The sequence below is a fragment of the Hylobates moloch genome, unplaced genomic scaffold (genome assembly GCF_009828535.3).
Source record: "Hylobates moloch isolate HMO894 unplaced genomic scaffold, HMol_V3 SCAFFOLD_10, whole genome shotgun sequence".
Taxonomy (NCBI): Eukaryota; Metazoa; Chordata; class Mammalia; order Primates; family Hylobatidae; genus Hylobates; species Hylobates moloch.
In genome coordinates, this window is record NW_026652285.1 from 106,925,348 (window position 1) to 106,944,663 (window position 19,316).

Sequence of the window (19,316 nt, forward strand, 5' to 3'; positions counted from 1 at the left end):
CTGCTGCGTGTCTGTCCACGCAAGTGGCTGCTCCGTCCCGTCTTCCATCTGAGCAGGCACAGGCGGCTCGCTTGGAGCCCATTAAGGACGAGTGCCCACTGGGCACAGGAGGCACCGGGCCTTCAGCCTGGAGTCCTTGTTTCTTGTTGGGTATGGAGACCTGGAAGGGGCGTTCCTGGAGCGACAGGAGCCCGACACTGCCTCTTCACCTTCGGGCTCCTTGTCTGTGCCTTGAGACCCCAGAGGATGCCTGCTGGGTCTCTGGATTCCTCTACACCCACCTCAGACCTCTCTCCCTTCTTATCCCTCCCTCCAAAGCCTTTCTGATCCTCAGCCCACAGCCGTGCCCCTCCCTTCTCCAGGCTGGGGTTTCTGAAACATTCCTGCCACGGGGTCTCGCAGCTTCTGTGCGTGTCCAGTGCGTTTCCCGGGTGGGCCACTTCTCCGACGCCCTCATTCTCGCTGCAGCCCAGCCCTGGCCTGGTTGCACTCTGACTCGTCTCTCTTGGCCCCTTATCTGCAGGGCCCCCCTGGACGCCCAGGCCTTCCTGGGGCCGATGGCCTGCCCGGTCCTCCAGGAACCATGCTCATGCTGCCCGTGAGTGCCCTCATCGGTGGGAGGTGGGGAGGCAGCTGGGGCAGGTGGGCTCCAAACCAGACCCTCTGAGGCTACGCTGTCGCTGGAGAGGCCTGTGGGCCCCGTCTCAGTCTGCGGTCTTGCCTGGGCGCCACGTCACTGCTCCCAGAGTGACCCTTGTCTTGCACTTGCAGTTCCGGTTTGGAGGTGGCGGCGATGCGGGCTCCAAAGGCCCCATGGTCTCAGCCCAGGAGTCCCAGGCGCAGGCCATCCTTCAGCAGGCCAGGGTGAGTAGTGCTGGGTCCCGAGGGGCCTGAAGGGGACAGAGCCCAGCCCCAGGGGCCAACAGGAGTGAGTGAGTCAGGCTCAGAGCCCAACTTGGAGGAAAGCAGCTGTCTTGATCCCAGAATGCCTGCTTGCCGGGGTCAGGAGCTGTGGGATCGTCCAGTCCTCAGTGTCCAGTAGGGACCTGGAGAGCATGTCACTGTCCAGTAGGGACCCCGAGATCACGTCAGTGTCCAGTAGGGACCCCGAGATCACGTCAGTGTCCAGTAGGGACCCCGAGGTCACGTCACTGTCCAGTAGGGACCCCGAGGTCACGTTAGTGTCCAGTAGGACCCTGAGGTCACGTTAGTGTCCAGTAGGGACCCCGAGATCATGTCACTGTCCAGTAGGGACCCCGAGGTCACGTTAGTGTCCAGTAGGACCCCGAGGTCACGTTAGTGTCCAGTAGGACCCCGAGGTCACGTCAGTGTCCAGTAGGGACCCCGAGATCACGTCAGTGTCCAGTAGGACCCCGAGATCACGTCAGTGTCCAGTAGGGACCCTGAGATCATGTCAGTGTCCAGTAGGGACCCCGAGATCATATCAGTGTCCAGTAGGGACCCCGAGATCATGTCACTGTCCAGTAGGACCCCGAGATCATGTCAGTGTCCAGTAGGGACCCCGAGATCACGTCAGTGTCCAGTAGGGACCCCGAGATCACGTCACTGTCCAGTAGGACCCCGAGATCACGTCACTGTCCAGCAGGACCCCGAGATCACGTCACTGTCCAGTAGGGCCCCGAGATCACGTCACTGTCCAGTAGGGACCCCGAGATCACGTCACTGTCCAGTAGGACCCCAAGATCACGTCACTGTCCAGTAGGACCCCCCAAGATCACGTCACTGTCCAGTAGGGACCCCGAGATCACGTCAGTGTCCAGTAGGGACCCCGAGATCATGTCAGTGTCCAGCAGGACCCCGAGATCACGTCAGTGTCCAGTAGGGACCCCGAGATCACGTCAGTGTCCAGTAGGGACCCCGAGATCACGTCAGTGTCCAGCAGGACCCCGAGATCACATCAGTGTCCAGCAGGACCCCGAGATCATGGGGACTGTTTGGGGAGTTTCTCAGCAGTTCTTCGTCCATGCTGAGGGTCCAGGTTCTAACTTTACAAGGAGCTTCTGGGCCCCTCCACCTCTGACCCAGTTGGCCCACCTTCCACCGTTTGTGACCTCTGCCTCTGTGCTAGGCCCTCTGCTGGGATCCAGAAGTGGAGCCGGAAACCCATGTGGCTCCTGGAAGGGGCTGCCTGGGCTGGAGCTGGGCTCCTCTGGGAGAGAGCCCTTGGGCCCCAGAGAGCCCCTCACTCTCAGCCTCGGGGGTCCTGAGGAGCACTTGCCTCCCTACTGCTCATTAGTGGCCTGTGTTTTCTGTAGACTTGGCTCCGGATTGCTGATTGCCCACGATAGGTGTAAACACTGCCCCGTGGGGCAGCTGGGGGGGTGGGTAACCCTCCAGTGGAGCACAAGAAAGCTGCTGAGTAATCCCTTGTTTGAGAAATATTTATGCAGCTCCCACGGCAGCCAGAGTAGATGTTAATGATCAGAGTGCTTAGGTAATTACAGGACAGTGTAAGCACGGAGTCGTTACTGTGGAGCAAATTGCCTGAATGATGGAAGGCGGTGTGCAGCAAACCCCGCTACCTGCCACTGCGTTTATGGGCTTGGGCCCGCCTGGCTGGCCTTTTATCCTGTGTATTTTAATTGAAGCCAAACGGGTGATAGGCTATAAGATTTTATAATGCAAAACAAAATCTTCTAAAATTCAGATGGCATCTGCCAGGGAAACAGTCACTTGGCAGCTGCAGAAGAGGCTCTGTGGGAAAGCGGTGGGACCTGCACTGGTGCAGGTGGGGGCCACATGCAGATGGGGCAGGTGGGTTCCTACCCTCCCAAAATACTTTGCCAGTGGCTGGGAGTGCTTCAAGCACCTCCCATGTGAGATAAAATATGTCATGACTCAGCTTGAGCTCAGGTATAAAATGTACTCCATATGCCCAGCCCAGAGTGAGAGGCTTATTTCAGACCTAGCCAAGGGTGATGGGCTGGGAACAGGCCCTCTGCGTGGGCTGGAGAGACAGGAAGGAGGGATGGGGCCTGTCCCTCAAGGGAGGAAGTGGGGGCCCACTGGCTTGCACCTCTGCATGTCCCACGTCACTCCCGTGGATGCTGAGAGCCCCATCGAAGTCGGGGGGCCCTTGGGGAGTCATCAGACCTCCTCTTCCAGAGTCTCCTGTCCCTTCTCTGTCCAGTCTGCCCGTTCCCTCCTGCCACATCTCACGGCTCAGGCGCCAGCAAACCGGGGCACCGCTGCTGGGCCCTGTCTCAGCGTGTCTCACTTTTCCTTTGCAGTTGGCACTGAGGGGACCAGCCGGCCCGATGGGTCTCACAGGGAGGCCCGGCCCTGTGGTAAGTCATTGGCAAATCTGAGAGCCGGGCGTGGTATGGGGATTGGCCCACTGCCTGTGTCCTTGGCGGACAGTGGCAGGTGGCCCTGGGGTCCTGTGGACACAGGGCGGCCTTCAGTCCAGTGCCTGTTCCCAGGAGGGTGGCCGGGGGACCAGGGGCCTCTCTCGGTGCTGCTTCAGCCCCCTTGTTGTTTGGGGGTGGGGATGGGTGACTGTGCCTCGAAGTTACTTGAGAGAGTTGAGTTGGGTAGAGCTGACATCAGCGATCCTGGGAAACAGCCCCCAACTCCATCCTGAATGGAAAGGAGCTGGCAGGAATCAGAGGAGGAGGCCCCTCCTCACCCCTGCATTGGAGCTCTAGGCTCCCCCTGCAGAGAACACGCTATGAGCTGTCACCAGGGGAGTGGCTCCGTGGAGGGATGGGGTTCTGCTACAGCCAGGGGCCTGGGGAAGCCCCTCGCACAGGCTGTGACTTTGCCTTGTGGTGCAGGGGCCTCCATTTGTACAGCCCTGTTCCAGAGTTGAAGATAACTAAGTGTGGGGCAGAGCACAGGATTTCCAGCCTTACCTGCCCCCGCCCTGTGGCCTCGACTTAGCTCTCATCTGGAGTCCTCGATGCATAAGAAACATATAGCATGTGCCCAGGAACACGCAGAGGCTGGCAATGTCAGGCACTGGGGCCTCCAGGGAGGAGTGTGGGTTTGCAGGCACACAGAGGAGTTCGACACCACAGGGGCCCTCCTGGCTCTGCCGCCTGCCGCTGGGTCTGGGCTCGGTCCCCTCCACACAGGGCCTGACTCAGGGTTGGCCTCCCACATCTGGGGGATCTGGCCTTGAGGGGCCCATAGCAGGTGCACACGCTGCTCGAAGCTTTGGGCTGTAACGGGCCACGATCAGGTTCACCCTGGAGAGAAACATCTCCAGGAGCTTTGTGGTGTTTGCGGGCCCCAACATCTAGAATTGTATTCCTGATTAGGAAGAGATCCAAACAACTGCATTTCCCCGCTCCTGGAAAGTCATCGTTCTTCCCCCTGGTGCTGTTCGAGGCAGGCAGGTCGCGCTCTGTGTGCTGAGCACTGTAGCCGAAGCCCTGTCCCCGCCCCCTGCCCCCTCCCCTGCCACCCCCAGCCCTTCCTGTGTTCCCGAGTCCCCACCTTGAGCAGACATTAACCCACACCGTGTCTCCCTAGGGTCCCCCTGGGAGCGGAGGTTTGAAGGGCGAGCCGGGAGACGTGGGGCCTCAGGTATGTGGGATCCTTGCCTTCGCCGTCTGGCGGGTGCCTCCCGTTCTATGGCGGCAGTGACGGCGAACATGGAGGGACCCCAACTGCTGCATGTTTCCAAGGAAATTCGTGGGAATTGTCGTTGCTTTACGCAGTGCTGAGGGTGGAGCACAGTGAACTCTGACGCCTGCGGCAGAAATGAGCTGGCTCTATGCTGTCCCTGGCCTTCACTCTGGGCAGCAGGGCCGTGTCCCGTCCCTGAAGTGCCCGCGTGTTTGTGGCTTGGACAGCCAGGCATGGGCAGGGTCGATGAGCACAGGGACAAGGCTTTGCTCATTCTCCTGAGAAAGGCGGACTCACCACTGACATTTCGTCTCTTACCCCTGGCAGGGTCCTCGAGGTGTGCAAGGCCCACCTGGTCCGGCCGGGAAGCCGGGAAGACGGGTGAGTGGTGCGAGTGTGTGTGGCTCAAGGACAGCAGCTTGGGTGCTGGAGGAGCCCAAATCTGGGGTGCGGGCACCCCCAACAGCCAGCTGGGCCTCATGAAGCCAGGTGGCTCCCCTTCTTGTGATGGGTGCGTCCATCCCGAAGGCCGCCTCTGAGCCAGCTGCCTGGGAGGGGCGCTCTGTGTCCTGGGTGCAGACACGGCAGACCAGGCCTCTTCCCTGGGCAAATTCGTTTAGTTTAATAAACATTTCTAATTCAAGAAACTTCCCAGGCCCTTTGGGAGCAAATGTTAAGAAGACAAAACTATCAGCGGGCCTTATCTATTTCCGGCAGGGTTGGGACTCCAGAAATGGCCTGATGCGGGGGCATGGGCGGGCCTTCCTGCACCTCACCTGCTGTCTTGGCTCCTGGAATTTTCTGTCTGGTGCATGGTTCTCCTGGATGGAACTGGTTTGTTTGCACATGACCCTGGCTCCTAAAAGAGGACACACGTTTCCCGAGTGCTGACCACCACCCAGACAGGCTGGGACAGGCCCCGGGAGCCCAGAGCGTGCTCTCAAAAGTGGACCTTTTCAACCAGCGGACATTTCTGGTGAATGAGAGAAATAGTCGGTGCAGGGTTGGGTTTGTTTCAGTGTGGACCTCTTCCCAGTATGTTGTCTACCTAAGCTACCCTTGACTGCTTTAGTCTGAGTCAACGAGGCAAAAATGCGTCCTTCCCTAGTGGTTCTGGATGCTCCCGACTTAGGGAGCAAGCTGTGGTTAGTGGGTAGAAATGACCCGATAAGCTGCAGTTTGGCAGGTCTGAGGGTCTATGCAGGGATCTGGGCATGAGACAGAGGGCTGAGCTGGATAATTCCAGGAGGATTAGCAGCTCTGGAATTGACTCTTGGTAGACAATTGGGCCATTTGTTTGGATCTGATTCTGAAAAATGTTTTATTTCCTTAAGGTCTTTTTGTGTGTCTCTGTAAATACTTCCCACCCAGTTTCACTAGAACTGGTTTCCTAGTCAGGGTGAGGTTAAAAACTGGAGCAAGAGGAGACGTGGGAAATGCTGCCTAACTTGGCCAGCTGCAGAGTGACATGGTGTCAGGGCCATACATATGCGTGTGTTTTAAGGCATTAAGTATGCCCAGAAGATCCGCTGCAGAAGAAAAGATGGTGGCGAGAGAGGGGCCTGGAGCTGAGGGGTCGACTCCAAAGCGGTCTGAGCAGACTCTTCAATTCTTTGCTTGCATTTCCTGCAAGGAACGCTCGCTTGTGGATTGTAGAAGCATCTGGGCGCTTTGCAGGGCTGTGTCGTGCTGTGAAATCCTGTGAAGTTTTCTGACAATTTTCCCTTGGCTTCTAAAAGTGTTTGGAAATTTAGAAGAGGCTCCCAGTGGGCCCCTCCGTTTGCCAGGCAGGGCGGTGCCTTTTTGGGGAGCAACGGGAGCACGGACTGTCTCCTTGGGGTCTGTTTGGATTTCTCTCTTCTTGCTTCTCTGCTGTTCTCTGGTGCCACCTTGTCTGTCTCCGGTGCTTTGAGACCCAAAGCTGCCACCCTCCAGATCTTCTCTCTGCTTGGTGGTGGGTTGGGGGCGAGGGCCTCAGATGAGGAGGAGCCCCTGGAAAATGGAAGCGCAGGGTGGCAGGCCTCTGTACTGGCTGGCTGGGGTGCCTCGTTGCGCAGGGTGGCAGGCCTCTGTACTGGCTGGCCGTGGTGCCTCGTTGGCGAGGAGGTTTGGCTGAGTTTCATAGAGACCCTGTTCCCTTTCAGGGCTCTCCTGTGGTGAAGGTGGGGCCTGCGCAGTGGGCCCCAGAAGGTCTAGGTCCCCTCTTCAGCCCCATGTCCAGTCAGGTGGGCACCTTGTCCTCGACTGTGTCCGTAGCTGGCCGTCAGGAACGGGGCATCTGCTCACCGTGCAGACGCTGCCTCTCGTCGCTGTGCGGTCTGAGTGAGACTGGGCCTCACTTGGGGCCTGGGCCTCTTCCTTAGTCAAGTGGACAAACCAGGTGTGTCCTTTCTCTCCTTCCTCTGACCTCCAAATGGTGGAAAGGAGCTGTGCTGTGAGGTCAGTGGCCTGCACTCGCCTGAGTCCTAAATTCACAGTCCCCCAGACTGATGCAGCTCCTCCAGCCTGGTCTCCTCTGCCACATCGTGGCGTCTTCTCGAAGCCTGGGGCAGTGGCGTGATCCCCCTTTGACAGTCTGGGATGACGTGGTCCAGAAAGACCAGCCCCGTGTGTTCCATCCATTGGTGTGAGGCTCAGAACAGCCCCCGCCCGGGCTCCTGGATCTGGGTCCTCGCAGCAGCCTGGCCACTCAGGCTGTGACCTTGGGGGTGGGCGCGGCTTCAGTGGAACACTCAACTTGGTTTAACGGAAAACCATGGCTCGGGGGTCTCAGTGAACCGGGGCTCTTTTGCATTGACAGTTTTGCCTCCTCTGTTCCAGGGTCGGGCTGGGAGTGACGGAGCCAGAGGAATGCCTGGACAAACTGGCCCCAAGGTAGGTCACCCACCACCCTCCTGGTGCCCTGGTGTCACCGTCATCCCTGGAGTCATGTTGATGATGTAACCAAAATGCTGGTTATGTGATGACTATGATTATGATGACAGGTGGCTCTGTCACTGGCATTTGACATGAAGATAGGGTTGGTGGGTGAATTTCACCAGCAAGCGTGACAGTTGCAGTTCATTTTCATAAGGGAGAGATTTGCTCCCTTCCAGCAGTGGCGAGCAGGGATGGGGGTGGGATCCCGACTATGAAGACCATCCGTGGCTGTGCAGGTGACGAGGCACATGTGGGGCACAGGCGGGGCATATGGCAAGTGCAGGGGCCAGGGGGACTTGTCCAGTCGGGGCTCCTGGGTGTTGTGGAGGTGAATAGATGTTGCCCGTGGCTAAAGGCAGGGCTGTGTGTGTGGCATGAACGAGCCTGCACCAGGCATGCGTCGGCTGTTGCTGTCGCCACTCATGCCCGCCCACTGCTGTGCTCAGTGCATCCACCCCTCTGCCCCAGCACTGCTGTGATCGTTGCCCCAGTCTTGGCTCACCCCTCCTCCTCACCTCTTGGAAGCATTTGTCCCAGGCCACGGGGGGCAGGGGAGATACTGACCTTCCGTGAAGAGTGCACCTGGGGACAGCAGCTGTGATTTGGAGATTGGAGACCGGTCACCAAAAAAATGCCAGGGCTCAACTACACCTGTTCCCTCTTAACGGGCGTGGATGAGCTCCGAAGTGCATCCCGTCAGTCCCGAGCTAGCGAGGTGGCCTGGGGTGACAGGAGGAAGCGCAGTCTTGTTGACTCTGTCTCAGCAGACCACGGTCTTCTTTCAACAACATGGCTGGAAGCCTAAACTGCCCCATCACTGACATCACCCCACATGGTGTGCACACCCATAGACAGGGCCCTGTTCCCGGGCTCCAGGGCATGCAGAAGAGGGGTCGGCCAGAGAGCCAGGATGCCTGAGGGTAGCCAGTGCTGGCCCGTCTACCCATGGGTACGCGTACCTCCTGAGCGCGGGCAGCCCCTCGGCACCGTGGATGCAGCTGCAAGCGGACACACCGGGACCCTGCTCTCCTGGAGCCTCCATGGGGTGGGGGAGATCAGCAGCAGACACACACACACGGGGCACTGCAGCGGTCGCTGAAGTACTGCATGACTAAGGACCCGTCGGGGCCTGCGGCCTGCGACTTGGGGACGAAAGCCGTCTCCCCTTTGCAGCCCATGTTCGTGTTTGCGGGGGAAGAGGCTGAGATTGTAGATGCAAAGCAGGGGCCTATGGGGAGAGGGCTGGCCAGTGGGGTTCAGGGTGCATAGATGCTGTGTGAAACATGGTCCAAGGTGGGGCAGCCATCACTTGGTGGACACCAAGGCGGGGTGTCCGCGTGTGCAGGGTGGCATCTGAGGCAGCCTTTCTGTCCTTTTTGCAGGGTGACCGGGGTTTCGATGGCCTGGCTGGGTTGCCGGGCGAGAAGGGCCACAGGGTGAGTATTTCCTCTGTAAGAGACAGGCATGACGATGGGCAGCAGAGGTGTCTCTCGGGAGGCCCTTCTCCTTCCAGGCAGCCTCAGATTTCCTATGGGGTCAGGTCTCCGCCATTCCAACAGTCACTATACAAACCTCACGGGAGTCAGCAACAGCAGTGAGCCCCAAGATGATGTCTTTGTTGAAGGGTGGCCAGCCCAAAGGAATTGGAGCTCTTGTCTGCAGTTGGTGACACGTGAGCCAGACGGGCCTACCCACCTGAGGCGCATGAAGGGGGCAGGGAAGGAGCCTTTCCTTTTAGAGATCACTTTCTCTTTAATGGAGTCTTTTAACATTTCAGGGAATCCAAGCAGCTGCCATTTCAGGGGCGGCCAAGGACACTTTGCAGTATTAAAGTGGTGGTCCTGGGGGGGGCAGAGACAATTTCTACTGGCCATGTGGAGACCAGGTCACCAAAAAATGCCGGGTGTCCACCTGTTCCCTGTTAATGGGCGTGGATGAACTTGGAAGTGTGTCCCATGAGTCCTGAGCTAGTGCAGTGACCTGGGGGTCTTCCTGGCTGTGCCGTTTCCATGTGGTTGTTGGAGAACACAGATGCGGCAGCTTTGGATAAACGGCAACAGCCAAGCCCCCTTGAATCTTCTTGAATCTGTCTCAATAGACTGTGGTCTTCTTTCAATAACAACGTGATGGAAAGCCTACAATCTCCCGCCCTGTTGAGGAGGCGTGGTGGGGAAGGCCTGTCCTGGCTGCCCGCCCTGCTTTCTCAGCCCATCTGGGGGCCTGACATGAGGGCTCTTCACAGCTTGTTGGATGTTCCTTCTCTGACCTGCTTTCTTTGAAGTAGATTTCTTTGATGGCTCCTTTATATTTTAGCACATTGAGGACATACAGGCACAGGAGTATGTGAGTGCACACCCCCCCACGCACACACATGCATACACACCCCCACACCCCCCACACTCATACGCATATGCACACAATCCCACACATGCGCACACACACGCATACACATCCCCCACGCACACACATACACCCCACATGCACACATACACACCCACACACACCCCGACATGCATACACACATGCACACCACCCACACACGCACACAGACGCATACCCCCACACACATGCACATGCACACACACACGCATATACACATGCACACACCCCCACATGCATACACACCCCCCACACACATGCATACCACCCCCATACACACATACACATGTGCACACCACCCACACACGCATACACACGTGCACAGGCTCCACACATACACACACTCACACCCACATGCACACATGCACACGTGCACACACCCCACTCATGCACACACACCCACACATGCACACTCATACTCCCACATGCATACACGCTACATATGCATACACACCCACACACATGCACACACACATGCACCCACATGTACACACATACACACCTATACACACACATATGCACCCCCCATCCCCCCACATGCACACAGGCATACACATGCACACACCCCACATACCCCCACACATTCCACCCACACATGTGCACTCACATACACACATGCAGGCTCACACACAGGTGCACCCACACATCCACCCACACCCCACCGCTCTGTCGATTGTGCCCGTAAGCATGCCCTGTGGCCCTCCATGATGACTTGAGAAGGGGCTTGGCTGTTGCCATTTAGCCAAAGCTGCCACATCTGTGTTCTCCAACAACCACACGGAAACGGCACAGCCACGAAGGCCTTCCCTGACTCAGCTCCAGCCCTTTTACATGACTGATGAGCACATATTGAGCGCCCACTGCGTGCGAGCTCTGAGGCTGCAGGCAGGCGGTGCTCCCTGAGGGTGTGAGTGTGAGGCTGCTTCACCTGGAGCACTTGGGCTGGGGATAGCTCAGACCTCCGCTCCGTGACCTGAGGCTTCCCACGTGTGTGGCCCTGCCTTGCCCCACTGGGTGCTCAGTCCCGCACCCTCCTACCTTCAGGCCATCGTGGTGAGACTCAGGTGAGAGTCTGCAGCCTGCATTAGCCCGACTGAGGCACATGTGATCTCCTAAGGAAAATTCCCCCATTCTGGAAGGGTCTTTCGAGAGCTTGGGAATCTTACTGTCAGAATTAGAGAAAAACAAAGTGCGACCTTGGACAAGCCCTGCATGACCTGCTCAGGAGAGGCTGATGTTGACCCTTTCACTTCCTAGGGTGACCCCGGTCCTTCCGGCCCACCAGGACCTCCAGGAGACGACGGAGAAAGGGTAGGTATTCTGCCGTCCCTCCAACTGCTCCTGCCTGCCCTGCTCCTCAGTGATTTGGGCAGGAAAACCACAGAAGAGAGGCCCATGGTGTGGGATTGGCCTGCCGCATGTGGAGGGCCAGCTGGGAGAAGGCAGAGGGGGATTCCGGTGGGCAAAGCGATTGGTCAGATGCCAAGAGGCTGCGGGGCATTGGAGAGACCCTGACTGCAATGTTTATTTACTCCATCGGTCCTGCTGATGGGCAGAGCTCGGGGCCAGCTCTCAGCTCTCACTGCAAGAGACAGGTGCCCCGAACCCCACTGGGAGGAAAGGTGGCCAAAGAGTTTACTGAGCTCGGCGTCTCTGCTTATCTCATCCAGATGAGGAATTAGCTGGAGGCTTGCGGGTGGCAGAAAGCTGAGATTTGGGGGAGCAGAAGAGGGTGGGGGGATTGGAAATGACCTTCTGTGAGCCTGGAGGTAGGGGAGCGAGTGGCTGTGGCCGTGGGGCCAGAGCACGGAGGGAGCTGTTTTCCAGCATGGACGCGCAGGCTGGGGCCTGGTATCTGCCACGCCACCTTCACATGTGGATGCAAAGTGGGATCTCTGGGCCACAGCACAGTGGGACTGGAGCATGGGAGGCACGAGGCTGTGGGTTTCCAAGCTCCTCCCTGCAGGCACCACAGTCACTCAGATGCCTTCTTTGTGCGTAAGGGGGGTTTAGGGGAAAAGCTTTAAGGAGCCCTGGAGGGTGAGAAAGAGGAGCAGCTCCAGGGGCGTTTCTGTCTCACCAGCTTTCAGGCTGACATGGTCGGGGCACCTGTTCCCGTCTGGGCCTCAGCACAGTCTGCTGTAAGATGAGGAAGGAGAGAGGGACCCTTCTAGATGTCAGTGCTTCTTGATTGAGAGGACTTGTGTGTGTGTGTGTGTGTGTGTGTGCGCGTGTGCGTGCATATATGCGGTTGTGTATGTGCGGCTGTGTGCATGTGTATGTGCAGGGAGTGCATGGACCTGTATGCATGCATGCAGGCATGGCTGTGTGTGCATGTGTGTGTATGTGGACAAGCGTATGTGTATGGCTGTGTATGCAAGTGCATGCACAGGGTGTGTGTGTGTTTACAAGTGTTTGTGTATGGCTGTGTATGCATGTGCATGCATAGGGGGTGTGTGTGTGCATAAGCGTGTGTGTATGGCTGTGTATGCACGTGCATGCACAGGGTGTGTGTGTATGGACAAGCGTGTGTGTATGACTGTATGCACGTGCATGCACAGGGTCTGTGTGTGTTGACAAGCGTGTGTGTATGGCTGTGTATGCATGTGCATGCATAGGGTGTGTGTGTGTGTGCACACAAGCATGTGACCATTGCTGTGTATGCACGTGCACACACAGTCTATGTGTCTGTGTGTGTAGGCATGTGCAGGCAGGCTGTGTGTGAGCGTACATGCTTGCATGCATGAGGCGGGCGGGAAGGTGCAGTGGTGCTTTGGCAAAGGGCAGCGTTTGCAAGCAGCCTGTGGGTGTGAAGTGGTGAGCCAGGGAGGCACTCCCTTCTGCAGCCAGGAGGAAGCCTCTTGCTTTACTTGCCAGGCTGTTCAGGACCCCGGCGGGGATACCTGGTTCCCCAGAGGGTGGCCCAGGGGATCTTGTGACTCTCCCCTGATGCCCTGCCCTGCCCCAGAGGCTTTCATGAAGGTCACCAAATCCTTTCAATTAGATGAACTTTCTGCCCAGCCTTTCCCTCTGGAGAGCTGTGGCATGTGAGCTCCTGAGCCGGCATCTCAGAGCCTTCAGGCTTCACCTGCAGTGTCTGCACACCTAGCAGCTCGCTGGGAGCGAGGACATTCCAGGCCTTTCCGGCTGGTACCAGGGCTGGTAAACCTGGCATATGTGAAGCAGCCCCAAGCCAGAGAACCCTTGTGCACCACTGAGGGGAAGCTGGTGTCCAGGCTAACAGCTCGTTTCTCTAACCTTGCCTTTTTTCTCCTCTGCAGGGTGATGACGGAGAAGTCGGGCCCAGGGGGCTGCCTGGGGAGCCCGTAAGTCTGTGAGCTGAGGGGGACGGTGGGGGCTCAGTGTGGAGAAAGGCTTTGTCCAAGGCTCCTGCTGGAGCAGGGTCTGGGATCAGCCAGGAGCTTAGATGAGAGAGAGCTCGACCTGAGAACAGACGGACCTGGGCATTTCCCAGGGAAACCAAAGAGAGGAGGCACAGGCGAGGCTGGCTGGCAACTCCAGGAGGAAGTCTGAGCCTGCCTACAGGAGCAAGCATGGCCCTCGAGGGTGGTTATGGGGGTCCAGGGGCAGCGTGGTGGGGTCTGGGGGCATTGTGGGGAGTCAGGGGGCAGTATGTGAGGTCCATGGGCATTGTGGAGGGTCTGAGGGCATCATGGTGGGGTCCGGGGTCAGCATGGGTGGGTACAAGGGCATTGTGGGGGGTCTGAGAGCATTGTGGGGGGTCTAGGGGCAACATGGTGGGGTTTAGTGGCATCATGGGGGGTCCAAGGGCATTGTGGGGGGTCAAGGGAGAAGCATGGGAGGTCTGAGGTCATTGTAGGGGGTCGGGGCGGCATGGGGGTTCAAGGGCATTGTGGGGGATCTGAGTGCATTGTGAGGGGTTCCAGGGCAGCACGGTGGCATCCAGGGGCATCGTGGGGGGTCACACACCTGAATCAGCCCGAGTTTGGGCCCGTTTCAATGGCCACCCTTCCAGAGGCAGATTCCTCCAGCAGACCCAGCAGACTGCCCCAGCCCTGGGCATGGGAAAGCTCTTCCCTAAGCAGATATATATTTAGGCCCAGAGCAAATTTCCTGACTGATAGGACATTAATTACTATTCATTTACTGTTGCTTTAAAGCATCTCTTTTCTCGTAGCCAAGTCAGCCCGGCTGCGTGCATCGGGTGGTGCTAATTGATGAGAAATATAGCAGGCACTGCGTAGAGGAGGCAGGGGTCGGCGCCTGCAGAATCATTTGGGACTAAATTATACCCCAGATGTCTGATTAGCCTCTAAGGAGAATTCATCAACTCCACTCTCTCCTTAACACACGTCCAAGTAATACCTTCTGGGCTGTTAGCTTCCAAGAAACGTTGCTATAACTAGGTATTAAAATAACGAAGGAAACATTTAAGAGGCAGTGAGCGGGGGAAGGATTTCTCTTCCACAGAATCTGAAAAGGTTCTGTCAAAATTAAGGGCACTTGAAGTCCACGCACCTGGCGTGAAGGCTCTGTAATTCCCCGTGGGTGGGGGGTGTGAGTGCCCTGTGGCAGGCAGTCCTCCCGGAATCTCACTCCACCTGCGGTGAGGGGAGGCTGTTCTGCACGAGCCTCGCCGACCGGGGAGGGCGTGCCAGCTGTTGGCCAGAGTAGCGTCCTGGAAAAGATCTGTACCCCACGCCTCCTTCCGCACATTCAGTCGTGGAGCTCCCGCCAGGGACTAGTTTCGCCTGACGCTCTCCTGCCCGCACCCTCTGACCCTGTGATATCGTAAAAACAGTCGTATGTCGCTGCGGAGGGGAATTCAAGAGCGAGCTGGTAATGAGGATGGGGCTCAAGGGCTCCGTGTGGTGGAATGTAATTGAGTGGTGATTCTCTGGGGGAGCGTCTGTGCTCGCCTGCCCCAGCAAGTGTCAGAGGAGCCGGTCAGCTTGAAAGCCCCCCTTTCCCTGAGGGTGCCCCGTGGTGTCCTCTCTGAGTTGTCACCAATTCCAGACACCTGCCCCTAGTTCCCAACACCAGGATGGGGTGGAGGGAGGCGGCGCAGCAGGCTGGGAGGGAGTCTAGGCCTCGCTCCTGGGAGGCCAGGAGGCCTGAGTCACCAGCTGGGGTTCTGGGTGGAGTCAGGGCCAAGCAGGCACAGGGGACAGAGAGGAGGGATGGGATTTCTGCCCGAGCTTAAATCCTATTTTCCCTTTCCTCTTACAGGGGCCACGTGGTCTGCTTGGGCCGAAGGGGCCCCCAGGTCCTCCCGGACCTCCCGTAAGTCCCATCACCGCCCTGCTTGTCTGCCCCCATCTCGGCCTTTGAGATCCCGCTTCCCAGAGCCGGTGGCCACTTGGGCACAGGGGCAGCAAGTCTGTGCTGGCCCCTCTGACGCCTGCCTGCTGCCAGTGTGAGGCGTGAGCGGGATATTGACGTTCAGACGCTGTTGACATGGCCCCAGCAGGCGTGGCCTCGCGAGTGGAGGCCCAAGGCTGCCGACCTCACGCCTCTGCTTCACCTTGGCTGCGCTTCTGGCAGGCAGCATGTGCTATTTCAGTTATAAGCAGAAACCCAGGATGTCACGTTTCTCCCCTGCTAGAAAGAACTTCCAGCAGCTTCTGTGAACATTCTGGAAGGAGGCTGAAGCCCTTGATTCCAGTGGGGCTGTGTCCCGGTGGGCAGCTTCCCCAGGGCCAGGCCTGCCCCCTTCAGCCTTCCCAGCCCCGTGACCTGGTTTTCTAGAACCTGACGCCTGCCCCGTGGAATGCTGGGGCCCGGCAGTTCGGTTAACCTTTAGCTGAGGGTTACTGGGGCGGATCAGTGGACCTCTGGGAAGGGATTTGGAGTCAGGTCTTTCCCTTCCCCAGAGAGCAGCCCGTCCTCTGATTCGCCGTGGGATGGGCGTCTGAGCTGAGTTGAGTGGGATTTTCCTTTTGAGCACTGTGAGTTCTTTCACATTCACTTACATATTTTTCTTCTTAAAATCGTACGCAGGGTGTCACGGGTATGGACGGCCAGCCGGGGCCAAAAGGAAACGTGGTGAGTCCCTGGGGTCCCGTGGCCTGGCTTCAGGGGCGTTTTCCCTGGGCACACTCTTTGCCTGGCTAGGGAGGTCCATTGCTGTCCACATCAGCTGGGAACGTGAAGGGCAGGTTGTAGACCCTCTGCCATGGTGCCCACCCTCCAGTGGCGAGTGGCACCCGGAGACTTTAGCATGACGGGGTGACTTGGGAGTTTTCTGCCCAATAAATCATTTCTGGTCAGTTCCTCTCACATGTTCCGTCCTGGATGGATGTCTGGGCGTATTTGCATAAACGACTCCATCAGAGTCAACCTCCACAGCCTCAGAGGCGCCGAGTCCTGGGGCTGCTCTCGGTGGTGGGACCTGGCCACCTTTCCCTTCCCACTGGCATCAGGCAGTGGGGAGCAGTTTGAAAGGATGGGAGGCCAGTGAGGGGGCACACGACACCCAGGGAAGGGGGTACAGTTCCCAGAGCCCCCTTCAGTGCCTTTGCTCTTGTCTCCTGTAGGGTCCCCAGGGAGAGCCTGGCCCCCCAGGACAGCAGGGTAATCCAGGCGCCCAGGTAAGTGAGCCTGGGAGAGACAGCTCATGGGGACCCGGCCGTGGGAGGCACACGTCTCCAGTCCCGAGCCCTGGGAAGGAGCGGGGAGCTCTGTCCCCTCCAAGTTGCAGGCCCTCCCCTTATCTGGAGGGAGACTAGGACCTGGGTTGGTGCCTGGATGAGGGAGACATCAATGAGAAGATGGACGGATGGCAGGGGAGGGTTCTGAGTCAATCAGCACCCTCACCTTCCCTTTCTGGCTCTTTCTCCCTCTTAGGGTCTTCCAGGCCCCCAGGGTGCAATTGGTCCTCCAGGAGAAAAGGTAGGTGGGCCTGGGCTGTGTTGTGGGCCACTGCCCGCCTGCAGGTGTATTCCCTGGCCCCGCCCCGGGAGGACCCCTGGTATCCACCAGCTCTCAATGTATATCTTGGTGCTCCCAAGAGACGCCAAAGCTCAGAGTGCCAAGAACTGGGCCAGAAGCATGAGGAGGATCTTGGATCCGTGTCTCATTGATTCATACATTTATTCATTCATTCATTCTCTCGTATGTATAGGGGTTGCTGGATTTAGCAAGGAACAAAAAAACAGGCATGCAGTTAAATTTGAACTATTGTGTATCTGAAATTCAAATTTAACTGGGCATCTTCTTTTGTTGTTGTTTATTTTGGTTTGGTTTAGTTTTGCTAAATTTGGCAACCTGACTGTATCTCCAGAGCCTACTGTGTCCTAGGCCCTGGAACGAGAGCTGGAAGCACTTGCCCTTCTAGAGCTTGTCGCTTAACCAGGCACAAGATAGTTCAGGTAGCTCAAAGTGCCTTGGTTGCAACCAGCAAAAACACCTCCAAGGGGTTGGTTCTGAGTGCATGAGAATCCCCAGGGGGCCTGAGAAACACAGAGGGCCCGGCTGCTGCCAGCCCTGGGACCTTCCAGGAGCCGCTGTTTATGGGATGCTGAGGCTGTGGGCCTTACACTGTGGGATGCCCTGCCCCGCCCTGGGGCGTTGGTGTGAACAGACCCAGAAGGACAGGGTGGTGGGAGCACTTGAAGAAGGCACAGCACTGTAAGAGCAGAGGAGGCCGGATGATGCCCCCCAGGCCCCAGCACGCAGCAGGTGGATGTGGAGAAGAATGGGGGCACTTGGGCTGATTCTTTTCCTACAGCAAAACCTGAAGGTGCTGAGAACAGTGGAGCCACCTCCTCCTGGGCGCTACCGTGGCTGCACGCCTCACAGCCAGGGACCCAGTGCCTCTGACCACACTTCTCAGCAAATGCTGTGTGGGCAGAAATGTTGAGAAGTAACCTTGGGGGCCTACAGAGAGGTCAGATGAGCCTAGGGGGGGCATCTCCTCATGGAGTCTCTGGTTTGTTCTAGGGTCCCTTGGGTAAACCAGGCCTTCCAGGAATGCCCGGTGCTGACGGACCCCCGGTGAGTAGCCCTGCCCACCTCATCCCTCCATATTCTCCCCACCTCCACCCTGCGGATAGGGGCCGTGGGCCCAGGCTCTTTGGGGTTGTTGGACGGCATTGACTCATTCTGGCTCTGCGGATGAAGACCCATTTGCTCTCCAGCTGGACTGCTCGGTCATTCTTAGGTTTTGGACACCCTTAGCATCGTGGGTTTTAATCAATGAGTGGTGATTGCGCGAGTAGGAATATTAGCTATTTATTAGGGTGTGCTGATTAATTACCGGAAGTCAGGCTTGCGTGCTGAGCCGTGAGGAGGGCTGGGCCGGGCTCCAGGCCATCGCTTGCGTCCCCAGGGTTGGAAGCGAAGAGGCAGGGTACGTGGTGTGTATTTTTAGTGTTCACACACTGAGAAGGGAGGTGGTGAGCAAACGCGTTTGCAATGTGTGCGCGCACAGCTGTGGAGCCAAATTAGATTCTGCCTGGAAACAGCGAGTTGGTGACAAATCCAATCTGTGGCTAAGCTGTGTGGAGGGGGGAGGTGTGAGGAAGTAGAACACACTCAGAATGCGTGCGTGTGTGCGTGCACACGTGCGTGTACACGAGTGTGAGCTGATTTGCACCCACACCCTCTGTAAGTGCCTGCTGTGGTTTTGATTTTGATTATTCAGTTAATGCTGAGTCTGTTTCACAAACAAGATTAGCGGAATTAATTATTGAAGATGCAGTGTGCTTTATGGTTTTAATAACACTGTTAAAAACTAAACAAGGAAGTTAAATATGTTGATGATTATCGGTGACTGCTCACCACGCGGCATCCCTCAGGCCGAGTCGGTCGGCCCAGTGACTCCCACATCACAAACTGCCCTTTCTTGGTCAGAACAAGCAGAGTGGAGCCTTCTCATCCCCACGTGGGCAGCTGTGGGGCCCCGTGGTCACCTGGCCACATGGGAGTTCGCATACTGAGTGGTTCATCTGTTATTTGTGTCCTTTAATTTACATTTATATTTCATTGCCCTTTCTAATGATCAAAACAGCACATCTTGTTATAGAAAATTAGGAAAATAAATAAAATTATAGTAAAATTATAGCCACCTTTGATCTCATCTCCTGATTTAGCTGTTGACAGCAGGTGGACATGTGTCCTTCCAGGCTTTTTTTCTGTTCCCGTGCTGCTGGCTGTGGTGTCCATGGAGTATGGGCCGCAATCTGTGGGGAGAGCGGCTGGGCCCAGAGCCCTGCGGGGAGGAAGGAGACCTGGGTGTGAAGCGAGTCACACCCCTCTTTCCTTCTTTGGGGAGGAAGGGGAGCTGGGTGTGAAGCAGGCCATACCCCACTTTCCTTCTGCGGGGAGGATGGGGGCCTGGTTGTGAAGCGGGCTGTACCCCGCTTTCCTTCTTCAGAGAGGAAGGGGGCCTTGGTATGAAGTGGGCTGTACCCCTCTTTCCTTCTGCGGGGAGGAAGGGGGCC

The 19,316-nt window shown here is 57.4% G+C and overlaps 1 protein-coding gene across 1 annotated transcript in view; it reads left to right on the forward strand.

Annotated features, from left to right (window-relative positions):
• The window catches only part of COL5A1 (collagen type V alpha 1 chain), a 202,522-nt gene that overhangs the window by 110,746 nt on the left and 72,460 nt on the right, over positions 1-19,316 (forward strand). The window contains exons 12-25 of the mRNA XM_058445929.1: positions 524-598; positions 772-864; positions 3,252-3,308; positions 4,498-4,551; positions 4,921-4,974; positions 7,414-7,467; positions 8,895-8,948; positions 11,149-11,202; positions 13,173-13,217; positions 15,103-15,156; positions 15,874-15,918; positions 16,410-16,463; positions 16,720-16,764; positions 17,815-17,868. Coding sequence (XP_058301912.1) covers positions 524-598; positions 772-864; positions 3,252-3,308; positions 4,498-4,551; positions 4,921-4,974; positions 7,414-7,467; positions 8,895-8,948; positions 11,149-11,202; positions 13,173-13,217; positions 15,103-15,156; positions 15,874-15,918; positions 16,410-16,463; positions 16,720-16,764; positions 17,815-17,868 — 792 coding nt within the window. The remainder of the gene's footprint in view (positions 1-523; positions 599-771; positions 865-3,251; positions 3,309-4,497; positions 4,552-4,920; positions 4,975-7,413; positions 7,468-8,894; positions 8,949-11,148; positions 11,203-13,172; positions 13,218-15,102; positions 15,157-15,873; positions 15,919-16,409; positions 16,464-16,719; positions 16,765-17,814; positions 17,869-19,316) is intronic.